The 10745-nt window shown below is 49.8% G+C and overlaps 4 protein-coding genes and 1 non-coding gene; 2 read left to right on the top strand and 3 right to left on the bottom strand.

Annotated features, from left to right (window-relative positions):
* The first annotated feature begins 157 nt into the window (after positions 1-157).
* Positions 158-4995, top strand: CNAG_01916 (DNA mismatch repair protein MSH6). XM_012197107.1 has 15 exons: positions 158-552; positions 628-1000; positions 1051-1216; positions 1263-1768; positions 1815-2057; positions 2103-2264; positions 2312-2656; positions 2705-2926; positions 2975-3188; positions 3243-3366; positions 3416-3530; positions 3586-4090; positions 4140-4235; positions 4285-4530; positions 4584-4995. Exons 1-15 carry the CDS (start codon positions 530-532, stop codon positions 4874-4876), a joined length of 3633 nt encoding a protein of 1210 aa, XP_012052497.1. The 5' UTR covers positions 158-529; the 3' UTR covers positions 4877-4995.
* Positions 2258-4099, bottom strand: CNAG_13022. Its single transcript, XR_001046250.1, has 2 exons — positions 3232-4099; positions 2258-3173 (listed from the first exon to the last, which is right to left on the bottom strand). It is a non-coding gene; the product is annotated as a hypothetical RNA (non-coding RNA).
* CNAG_01917 (ribonuclease P protein subunit POP4) lies at positions 4958-6238 on the bottom strand. Its single transcript, XM_012197455.1, has 2 exons — positions 5757-6238; positions 4958-5710 (listed from the first exon to the last, which is right to left on the bottom strand). The coding sequence occupies exons 1-2, from the start codon at positions 6167-6169 to the stop codon at positions 5050-5052; spliced, it is 1074 nt and encodes a 357-aa protein (XP_012052845.1). The 5' UTR covers positions 6170-6238; the 3' UTR covers positions 4958-5049.
* Positions 6239-6723: 485 nt separating this feature from the next.
* The window catches only part of CNAG_01918 (cytoskeletal regulatory protein binding protein), a 4157-nt gene continuing 135 nt past the window's right edge, over positions 6724-10745 (top strand). The window contains exons 1-5 of the mRNA XM_012197108.1: positions 6724-7069; positions 7123-7227; positions 7278-7357; positions 7408-9206; positions 9259-10745. The exon at positions 9259-10745 is cut by the window's right edge and continues 135 nt beyond it. Coding sequence (XP_012052498.1) covers positions 6929-7069; positions 7123-7227; positions 7278-7357; positions 7408-9206; positions 9259-10640 — 3507 coding nt within the window. The 5' untranslated portion in view covers positions 6724-6928 and the 3' untranslated portion in view covers positions 10641-10745. The remainder of the gene's footprint in view (positions 7070-7122; positions 7228-7277; positions 7358-7407; positions 9207-9258) is intronic.
* Positions 9760-10745, bottom strand: part of CNAG_01919 (hypothetical protein) — a 2417-nt gene continuing 1431 nt past the window's right edge. Inside the window, exon 3 of the mRNA XM_012197456.1 lies at positions 9760-10745. This exon is cut by the window's right edge and continues 889 nt beyond it.

Genomic DNA, 10745 nt, shown 5'->3' on the forward strand with positions numbered 1-10745 from the left:
TTTTGCATTTTTCAACCCTCTCGGAGCTTTTGAACCAATCAGAAATTGTCGGCCGGCGGTGTCCACCATGATGTGGCATAAAGAGTCGGCCGGAAAGAACGGTTAAAAGATGAGCGCGCGTGCGGTGTTTGTGCAATCATGTATCGGCCGGCGGTGAATGATGTCGACGCGTCTGGCTTGGTTTTGCCCAGTCTTACCCAAAGGGGGGACGCGTCGGGACTGCAGAAGCCGTGGTGTGGGTGGAAGGTATCCTCGATGCACGGCCCGCCCCAGGGGCTGTCTTCTGGCACTCTTGTTCTCCTCCTTCCTTCCTTCTCCGCCTACGCCCAGCTGACGTTTCTTCCACGTCGAAACATTTCTCACCACCAGTTTTCTCAACACGGTGTCCGCCATTCTGCCTAAATAAAAGTTGCACCCAACACGACGCGTCAATCTACCATACAATCATTATCCACACACTATTATCGTCGCACCATCTCACGGCCGAACCTTGTTCCATTTAGCAGCCGCCTGCCCTCGTACAGCCACCATGGCCAAGGAGCCTTCCAAGCCGTAAGTCTCCAATTTTAGTAGGGCGTCTACGGGCGGACGCGTCATGTTTTCCATCACGCTCATACCCATGCCCAGTGCTAAGCAGGCCACCCTCGCTGCCTTCTTCGGCGCGCCCAAGCCAGGCCCAAGACCGTCCCAACCAAGGTCTTCCCAGCCTAAGTCGTCTCCAGCCTCTACCCTCCGCACGCCTTCAACCTCTGTCGCTGGCAGCTCGCCTGTCCAGGCAAAGTCTTCCAGGCCGGCCCCCAGCAGCAGTATCAAGAGGAGTAGTCCACTGAAGCAACCCGAGCCGTCATCAGAAATTACTGCGATTGAAGGTGAAGATGATGAGCTCACCCCGCCGCCTAAAAGCGACGCATCAGACGCTACCAAGGTGGGAGAGAGCTCCAGTGGCAAGAAGCAGGATGAGGATGAGGAAATGGACGATGACGAGTCGCCTGTCATGACTGTGCGTGCATTACGAGTTTCCAGCAGACTAGTGCTAATAAAAAGATGAAGGGCCGACGGGCAAAGCGAAAGGTTGTCTATGTTGATCCTGACAGTGACGATGACTCTGAAGGCGAGGTTAACCCTAAAGAAAGTAATGGTAGAAGGCCACGAAAAAGTCTGAAGGAGGATTCTGAGGACGAGTACATGTTTGACGAAGCGGACGATGCTGCTATGGGTAAGTATAATCCGGACGTAAATACGGCTCCAACTGATAATAGTAGCTGCTGCTCTGGACGATTTCGAGGCCAACAAGTTCTCTCCCTCCAAATCTCCTTCTCCTCCCAGAAAAATCGCCAAGGCCAAAGCTAAGCCCTCTGCATCCTCTAAAAAGACCATCTCCACACCTGTCCGTCCTGGCCCCAAGCCCATTGCCAATAAGGGATCTGAATCCAACTCATTCCTCACCGCCGCTGAGCGCAAGAAGATCCAAGCCAAAGAGGACAAGCGTGAATCTGAACAGTGCTTCGATTTCCTTGTCAACATTCGAGACAAGGATGGAAACCGCCCAGACGACCCCGATTATGACAAGCGTTCAATTCTCATTCCGAAGAAGAGTTGGACCGAGTTTACGCCGTTTGAGAAGCAGTTTTGGGAGATCAAGCAGAATCATTACGACACTGTCCTATTCTTCCAAAAAGGCAAATTCTACGAGTTATACGAGGATGACGCTTTGATCGGTCACCAAGAGTTTGATCTCAAATTGACTGATAGGGTCAAGATGAAGATGGTCAGTTTCACCCTTTAGGTTAGTAAACATAGCTGACTTGACACAGGTCGGCGTCCCTGAACAATCTCTCGAATTTTGGATCGCCAAGTTCCTCGGTGCAGGTCACAAAGTTGGTATCGTCGATCAAGCTGAGACTGCTATTGGGATGGAGATGCGAACAAAGGCTGGTCAAAAGTCTGGAGGAAGAGAGATTGTCAGACGAGAGTTGGCTAGAGTGTTCACTAATGGAACCATTGTCGATGGTGGTTACTTGAACTCTGATGACCCCAATCATTTGGTTTCTATCAAGGTGCGCCTAACGTCCAGAGTCTTGGGCCAAGCTAATATAAAATAGGAATCATCTAGTGGTCCAGAAGGCACCTCTTCCTTTGGTATCTGTATCGCTGATGCTTCCACTGGCGAATTCTCAATCTCTTTCTTTGAGGATGATGTCTGCCGAACTCGACTTGAAACCATGTTCAGGCAGATTCGTCCCAAGGAGCTCATTCACGCCAAGGTATGTTCATCTTTACAAGCTGAGCGGCAATGGCTAATGCGCAACAGGGCAACTTGTCTGTCATGACTACACGACTCCTTCGAAATATTCTCCCCTCGTCCACCGCCTGGCAATCATTTAAAGACGGCAAGGAATTTTACACTGCTGAAGACACACTCAACCTCCTCCCTTCCATCTTTTCCAGCGAAGAAGGTGAAGGTGCCATCCCAGAAGCCATTATCTCGCTTCAAGACAACGACCTTGCGATGGAGTCTCTCGGTGGAATGCTTTTCTACCTCAAGTCACTCAATCTTGACAAGGACTTGTTCTCTCAACGCAACTTTAACATTTACGATCCCATCAAGGAGGGTAAAAACCTCATCTTGGACGGCAAGACTCTCGGCCACATGGAAGTAAGCATATCATCTTAACGCCCACGCCATCAACTGACAAGGAGATAGGTGTTGGTAAACAATGAGGGTGGTACCGAAGGCACTCTTGCCGAACTTCTTCAGCGATGTGTTTCTCCATCAGGCAAGAGATTGTTCAAAGTTTGGTTGAGGTCACCGTTGAGAGATGCGGATGCTATCAACGCCAGATTGGACGCGGTTGAGGACCTTATGAACCATCCCAGATTCTCGGGTGATTTCACCCAGCTTTGTAAAGGACTTCCCGATCTTGAGGTAAGCCGTTCTTTCATTGCATCAGTGTTCTACTGACAATTTTTTTAGCGTCTGATCTCTCGTATTCACGCCGGCTCTGTCAAGCAATCCGACCTTCTCCAAGTCGTCGAGTCATTTTCAAAACTCCAAAAAGGCATTGACAACTTGATCGATATGTCTGAAAGCTTGGAATCCACGGGGGTCAAGGCGCTGCTGAGGAGTGCGCCAGACTTGAGTGGGATGATTAAACATATTCGAGGGATGTACACTATTGAGCAAAACGGTAAGCATCATCGCTAAAACTCTTTGTCTAGGTTGGCACTGACATGGAGAGTAGAGAAGACGATTGCTATCCTTCCCAACCCGGGCGCGGATGAGGAATGCGATGCCGCGGATGCAGAGGTTGAACGTATTGAGGAAGAGTTGAACGATACTCTTGAACATGTCAAAAAGACTCTAAAGTATGTCATACGTAATAATCAGCGAAGGCGGCTGCTAATCAAGAAACAGGTGCAAGGAAGCAGTATTCTGGCACAGTGCTCAAGGGGGTAAGGAGATCTTCCAAATCCAACTCCCAGCAAGTGTCAAGGCGCCTGCTAGGTGGACAAAGGCTAGTGGTACCAAGGTATGCCATCTGTCGTCTCATCTGGATATGAACTTGGCAACTGATGGTTACGCAGAGCCACAACAGGTACTATACCCCCGAGACTATTCCAGTCATCAGGCAGATTCAGGAAGCTCGTGAGACCCAAGCAGCCGCCAAGAAGAATTTTTTCAAACACCTTATGGAGGAGTTCAGCAAGGACCGTGAAACATGGCTTACCACTGTTCGAGTGGTCGCTGAGCTGGACTGCCTCGTGTCCCTTGCTAAAGCGTCTTCCGACATGGATGAACCCAAGTGCCGACCTACATTTGTTTCCTCGTCCTCTGCATTTATCGACTTTCGTGACCTCCGACACCCATCCATGTGCCTGCGCTCCGATTTTATTTCAAACGACGTTCAGCTCGGTGGAGAACAGCCTAGGCAAGTGTTGTTGACAGGTCCGAATATGGCGGGTAAAAGCACGCTATTGAGAATGACTGCCGCAGGAGTTATTATGGCACAGTTGGGATGCTATGTGCCCGCTAGTGAAGCGAAATTGAGCCCGGTGGATAAGATCCAGACTAGAATGGGTGCCTATGACAGTGAGTATTACATTGATTCAAAGTGAAGTATTGGGCTGACCATGAGTAGACATGTTTGCGAGTGCGTCGACTTTTAAAGTTGAGCTGGATGAATGCTCCCGCATCTTGCGCGAAGCGGGACCAAAGTCTCTTGTTATCCTGGACGGTGAGTTTCTTCTTGTCACGATAGGGACCTCTCTGACGTCTTCGATCAGAGCTTGGTCGAGGAACTTCAACCTACGATGGTATGGCCATTGCCGGTGCGGTGTTACACCATATTGCTACTCACTCCCTCCCCTTGGGATTCTTCGCTACCCATTATGGATCCCTCACCGACGATTTCGCGTACCACCCGAACATCCGTAGGATGCACATGCAAACGCACGTCGATGACGAGCAAAAGCAAGTTGTCTTTTTGTACAAGCTCATTCCCGGCGTGGCGGAGTCATCGCACGGTACCCGTAAGTTTAACCGCAACTGTTTGTCGTTTGAGCATAGCTAACATTGTGGATAGACGTTGCAAGAATGGCTGGTGTCCCACTAGATGTCGTCCTCCGTGCCGAATCAGTATCCCAACAATTCTTTTCTGCATTCAATGACAAGCTCATCAACCGTCGTCAGTCAAAGATGCCTATTGTCGCCCAAGCAGATTTTGCATGGTTGATGAGGGTCGTCAAGGGTTTGGAAGGTGCGGTAATTAGTAGCCAGAATAAGAAGGGCATACTGGGAGGGCATGAGGCGACCTTGGCTGATCAGCTGGATATTGTCGAGCGATGTGCGGGGGGCTATGAGATTGCTGAGGCATAGTTGAAAATGAAAAGATTTTGGTTGTATCCACAAGTTATATTCAAAAAAGGAGATATACTCTCTATGTCATAGGTTATAGGTTAGAAGTTCATGTATGCATTGCTAGTATCATAACGACAGCATACTAGTTAATGGTGCAAATTATTATACAGACCTGTAAGCTAATGGTACAATTATGCTGCCGGATTACCCCAAGCTGGGGGATCCTTCCTTCTAAACTTGTTTCTCTTCCTCTTTCCTCCGCTCACCTTTTCTCTTACGGACCATTTACCGTCGACCGTTGCCTCCATCTCATTCAACATTTTCCCCATTCCCCCTACTCCACCAACCCAATCTTCACCCCATCCACTTCCTCCACCACCACCTTGTGCTGGACGGAACTTTCGCCCTGCTCGATCAGCCGAACGATACGCAAAGGCAGAGCCTAACAGGTCCATTTCTAGTCTAGGACATGTTTCGAAATGACCTGTCAAGTCGGGTGGGAAGGGGGATCCGTCGTCGAGATTTGATCTGGGAGAATAGGCGGGGAAGGAGAGACGAAAGAGGGAGCCGGATTTGGGGATGACTCTGACTTTGTCGTCCTGCCCAACAAGTCTGAAAGTTTCTGCTGTCTCTTCAATGACGATCCCCCTCTGATCCTTCAGATCGTCATTCTTCGCAGCGAGGACAGTGAGATAAATGCCTGTAAAGTCTGCTTTTGAGATTTTGGACTGAAGAGGCTCGGGATTGAGGGGTGGGAGGGTGTTTGGTACAGGGGACGGTAGGGGAGGAAGGGCGAGAAGCTGGCAAAGATAATTGATATGAAGGTGGTTTAATGGAATGAGAGCGTTGTATCTGTAACAAGTCAGTGAATAAATCTTTCAGCCACATGCATACTTACGATATTCTTTTACCTTTTCCAACGACGCTTCCCAACCGTTTTTTGACCTTTCTCATCCCTTCTAATCCCAATCTCTCCCTCGTCTTCACATTTCTCTCATGCTCCTCTCTCGCCTTTTTCTTCTCACATTCATTACCTCTATTTCTCTTTCTTCCCTGGACCAGTACAGAAGAGGTAGTGGATAGCTGGTCAGGTGTAGTGAGAAGCGTCTTGCCGGACAAGCGGGAGGAATAAACCGAGGCATTGAGAGACAGAAGGTTGGGAAGGAGCGGTTCCGTCTGTGGGAGTAACGGCGCAAGGGGTCTTTTGAGATGGGAAGAGATTGTCCTGTATGGATCTATCTGAGGCGTGTTAGGCGACGGAGATGGGTTTCTGCTGGAGGACGCCGATGCCGAGCTCTGCTTTGAGGACATAGTGTGAGATGCAGGGGTCTGAGAGAATGAGACGCAAGTCTAAACGGGATCTCGAACAGAATTGGCTTGTTGAAATGTTAAAAGAAAACATTCCGTGACAGGTGCCCCTGCTCAAGAAACAAGCGACCTCCACTTTGGCCAAAGGATAACTTGGGAAACCATTCATAGGCTCTGCATGAATAAACAATGGCCCCCGTGGAGGAACAACATGGTGCATGCATCTCGTTCTCTTTCCGACTCTTCTGTGAATAGCTTGTCAAGGACGATCTGGATTGTCAGTAGATATGTCTCCTTCGTCGCTGGATCTGAGTTTCAGAAGACAAGGTCACACTTCCCTTATTTTCCTTTTTTTCACTGTGCAGCACTCGCATTCCACCCAATTTTCAGCATCAGATCCTCCCCAGGATCCATACTTTGAATACAACAACGATTTTTTCTTTCTGGGTGTTCTCTCGATTTCTTTTTCATGTTCTACACCATTTCTTACGTAAGTCATGGCCAAATAAACGTACTGCGGGGCCAACCGTTGGGTGCATGATGAGTTGCTCGCTCTCCGTCAGAACAGCCATACTTTCGCACATATCATCTCATTTCACTTTTGCATCTATTCTTCCAAGTCAGCAGCTGTATACAGCCTACTACGGTAACAGCAAGTGCGCCCAAAGAGCCAGGACGACATCATACACCCATTGAAAGCAGTCACAAGCGGTGCACACTTCGCGCGGTCCTCGTGTCTTGGTCGAAGCATCAAATTTGGTCATGTCCAAAAACATTTCTTACCCCATACCTCAGCAAGAACCGTATCAGAGCCAGCCAACTGTCCGAAATGGAAACGGATACTATAATACATCCTCGGGATCCACTCAACGCCATGGAAGGCAGACCAGTGGCTCAAGATCTGTAAGTGTTGAAGCATGATTCGAGTTTGACAAGAACTGATATCTGCGACTCAGTATCCTAGTGCGCTTGACTCTTCCATAACAAGGCTGCTCGTGACTACGAAACAACTTCTGCAAGGTCTTGACCAATGGTCGCATGGTTTGATTTCCGAAATTGATGTGCGTTTATTGTTCTTGGCTATAAATACCCATATCTGATTGTGTTTCAGGTTAGCGATATTTATGTGCGTTTGGGTAATGGATTTGAGACTTGCGTGCAAGCCTTCAACCGAGTCGGTATAGATACAAGGTGCGTAATAGCTACAATCTCCCACCTATGAATCTGACAATTGTCACAAGAGAGCTAAGCTCGATTCCTCAAGATCTGCGCAACTGCCTGGAGCATTGTCTCTCTCAAGATCCTTCCCCGGACAGTCTCGATAGATTTCTCCCTGAAATCCGCAACATTATTCAATATTTGCTGCAAGGGTTAAAGCAGAAGCAGATGCAGTACAAGAGATTACAGGAAAGGAACAGGCAGTACGAGTCAAGCTTTTCTTTGACGGGGGCGACTTTGACAGCAGGCGATGGTTCCCAAGCCTCCGTCGCGAATTCGCAGCCGGTTGGTATCCCTGCTCAACGAAGACCATCAGAGGATTATCCTCCAGACCCCCGTCTGTCTGCTCGATCGGGAACATCTAGTTCGTCTGCTTCCCCACCCGTGACTTCCCAACTCTCTCAACCCTCATCAGCCCAGTTAACCACTCAGCCTCGATCGTCCTCAAATCCCGCACTGGCGGAGCGTGAGCGCCGGCCAGCACCCTCGCGTCCACCGCCACCCGATGCCTTCCGCCCAGCTAGACCTCCCGGACCTCGTAGACCTAGTTCACCTGTTGGAAGTCAGGCGCCCCAAGAGAATATACACAGCGTCATGGATCGCGGTGGAGATTCTCAACAATCTCATTCCCCCAGTTACGATATTCCGACTATTGCTATAGTACCTGATTCACGATCAAACTCTGGTACGGGGCCCAGCCCGGCGGCTCCGTCACCCCGGCCGGCCAAGCCTATTTTGACTGTCAACACTGACAAACCTGTCCCTCCTCGACCGGACCGATTTGCGAGAGACAGTTATGGCCGTCCGATATCACGCTTTTCGGTAGACTCCGACGCATCTGGTGGGTCACCGGTGGTTGAAACGGGAGCGGTAGAGGTACAGAGCAGAGCGATGGATTCAGTGGCCGAGGAAGGTGAGCAGAGATCAGCAGAACTGAAAAGAAGGCCGAGGACAAGTGTGGACAGGGGCTCGAGGGCGAGTGGAAGTGGGAGTAGCGATCGTAGTCACCAAACACAGCAAGCTGAATATACCGCACCATCATTACCCGTGCTCGATTTCCCTAGAAACATCTCTCTTCACCCAGCCACCCCTCCCACTGTCAGAAATCCTCTTCCACCAGCGTCTGCTCACGCGCCGGCACTTCCACCCCCAGAATCGCTTCCTATCCCCGAAGTACCTCCAGAAACGCGTGCAACTCTTGCCGCACTCGAGCGTTCGGACGCTCTGGAGCGTAGAGCTTCCAAACGATTTTCGTCCTACACCTTTAACAACCTCAATTCTTCTTCATCTCCTCGAGCAAGCCCACAGCGACCAACAAGACGGGCTGTCAATAATGCTCGAGAGCAATTAGCATCATCAGGAGGGACGTTGCCAGAGGGAGTGGGTTTGGGTATGGGTTTGCATGAGCGTGCAGGATCAAGAGGGGGATCGCCAAAGTTGGAGAGGTTGAGGGAAGCCAGCGAGGAGCCAGAAGAGAGCAGAGCTACTATTGAACCGTCCAGTCCCACAGGTTCAGTTCGTGTCCTCAAAACACCTCCTCTGTCACCCTCTGCTACCCCTCGCCCGCCATCGCATCCTACATCTTCTAACCCCAATCGCATGAATGTCTTTCTGCAAATCGGACGTAAAACTAAACGCCATGTCCTTGAGTTGCCGATCACTCTGGAGGCGCTGAAACTGGTGTTCATGGAAAGGTTCGAGTATGATCCTGGAAAAGAAGACTTCCCAGATGTGTACATTAGAGATAGAGATGGGATGGAATACGAATTAGAAGGGATTGAAGATTTGAGAGAAGGGTGCACGCTGTGCTTGAACATCGAACGTGAGTTTTAGTCACTTCAAGGTTCCAAGTCTTAAAACTGACGTAAAAGTAGCGCTGGACCAAGTTAAGCTCCACATTGATTCTACCTTTGCTACCCTTGTACAAGAGATGAAGGAACTTCGCCAAGCTCTCGACAAGGAACGCGAGACCACCAAGCGATTGTCCATCTTGGCGGCGCCGTCGGTTGCAGGGGACCAAGCTTCGCTAAGTCCTTCCACCTCCCCTTTGCAACCTCCCGCTTCCGCCATCTCCCTTCCTGCGCCTACGCCTTTAGTGGTGGGTCCGTCAGAAGACCATCTTAAACAAATCCAAGAGCAACATGAAGAACTTGAGAATCTGCGCAGAGAATTAGCCATCACACGTCAATCACATGCCGAGCATATCAGCGAGTCTTCCGCTACTATCTCATCGTTGAAAGATGAGATCGCCCAGATCAAAAAGGTCACGTCGACGAATCCCAATTCAAATCGTGGTCTCGTCGACCGAAGCAAAGCCGAACTCGATACCCAATGTACGGAAACTATCAAAGCTGTCGAAGATATCACCGATATCATTGATGCTGCACGTATCGATGCATATAAACGATTTGTCACACCATCTAAACAGCAGATGGCTACCATCCAATCTGATCTTCAAAAAGCCCGCCAGCTTGTTGAAGACTTTACCAGTGCTGTCAAGATTGCCGATCCTACATGGCGAGGTACATGGCAGACTGAACTTCATCGGGTGATGGAGGAGCAAAAGCTGCTTCATCACCAGACCAAGCTGTGTGGAGACTTGAAAAAGGATCTGGAAGATGCGGAAAGCATGCTTGGAAATGTGCAAACCTTTGTCGAGCAGCGCGTTGCTGGAACTAGAACAGCTAGGATTAGGGTCGGTGCTGATGCCGAGGTCGAAGGCGGGGGGATTTCGAGCTTGCTTATGGAAATCCGTACCAAGGATTCTGATCCTGAACAACGTCTTCGTGCTATCGAAGCTCAACAGCGCGCTCGTGAGAAGGAACGTGCGAACAAGGTGGATGAATTTGAGGCGGAGCTGAAAGGATTTGTGGGTGGGAAGAGATTGAAGAAGACTGGAGGAGCAGAGGAGGTGGACAGGCTGAGAGGGAGGAAAGATGAAGTGCTGAGGGCACAGTTGACTGGAAGTAGTGGCGTTGGTGCAATCACACCACAGATCACGGGGCAGAGTGCGAAAGCGATCAGTCCACAGGGAACAGGGGCGAGCGTAGCTACAATAAGTGGGAGTGGATCCGCACCAATGACACCGGCCAAGGTCGAGGGCAAGGAAAAAGAACCGGAGGAAATGCTGGTGAAAAGTTCAAGTGCAGCTAGTTTAGCGAGTTCCACTGCGGCTGCTGAAGGAGTGAGCCCGGGGATTAGTAGTCCTGCAAAGGGTCAGCCACAGGCTGAGACTAAAGAGGAGACAGATGTTTAGGCATGTTGTATATACTAGATACACTTATGCGTGGGACATTTTAAACGTAGTGGATAAACGGCCTATAGCGCATATTACTCATATATTGTCGCGAATGCGAAAAAA

Source organism: Cryptococcus neoformans, chromosome 11 (assembly GCF_000149245.1).
Source record: "Cryptococcus neoformans var. grubii H99 chromosome 11, complete sequence".
NCBI classification, from domain to species: Eukaryota; Fungi; Basidiomycota; class Tremellomycetes; order Tremellales; family Cryptococcaceae; genus Cryptococcus; species Cryptococcus neoformans.

Coding starts and splice junctions, on each gene's coding strand:
- CNAG_01917 (XM_012197455.1), bottom strand. CDS start 6,169: ATGTCCTCAAAGCAGAGCTCGGCATCGGCGTCCTCCAGCAGAAACCCA. Junction 5,711..5,756: donor GGAAAAGGTAAAAGAATATC/GTAAGTATGCAT, acceptor GACTTGTTACAG/ATACAACGCTCTCATTCCAT.
- CNAG_01916 (XM_012197107.1), top strand. CDS start 530: ATGGCCAAGGAGCCTTCCAAGCC. Junction 553..627: donor GCCAAGGAGCCTTCCAAGCC/GTAAGTCTCCAA, acceptor ACCCATGCCCAG/TGCTAAGCAGGCCACCCTCG. Junction 3,367..3,415: donor CATGTCAAAAAGACTCTAAA/GTATGTCATACG, acceptor ATCAAGAAACAG/GTGCAAGGAAGCAGTATTCT.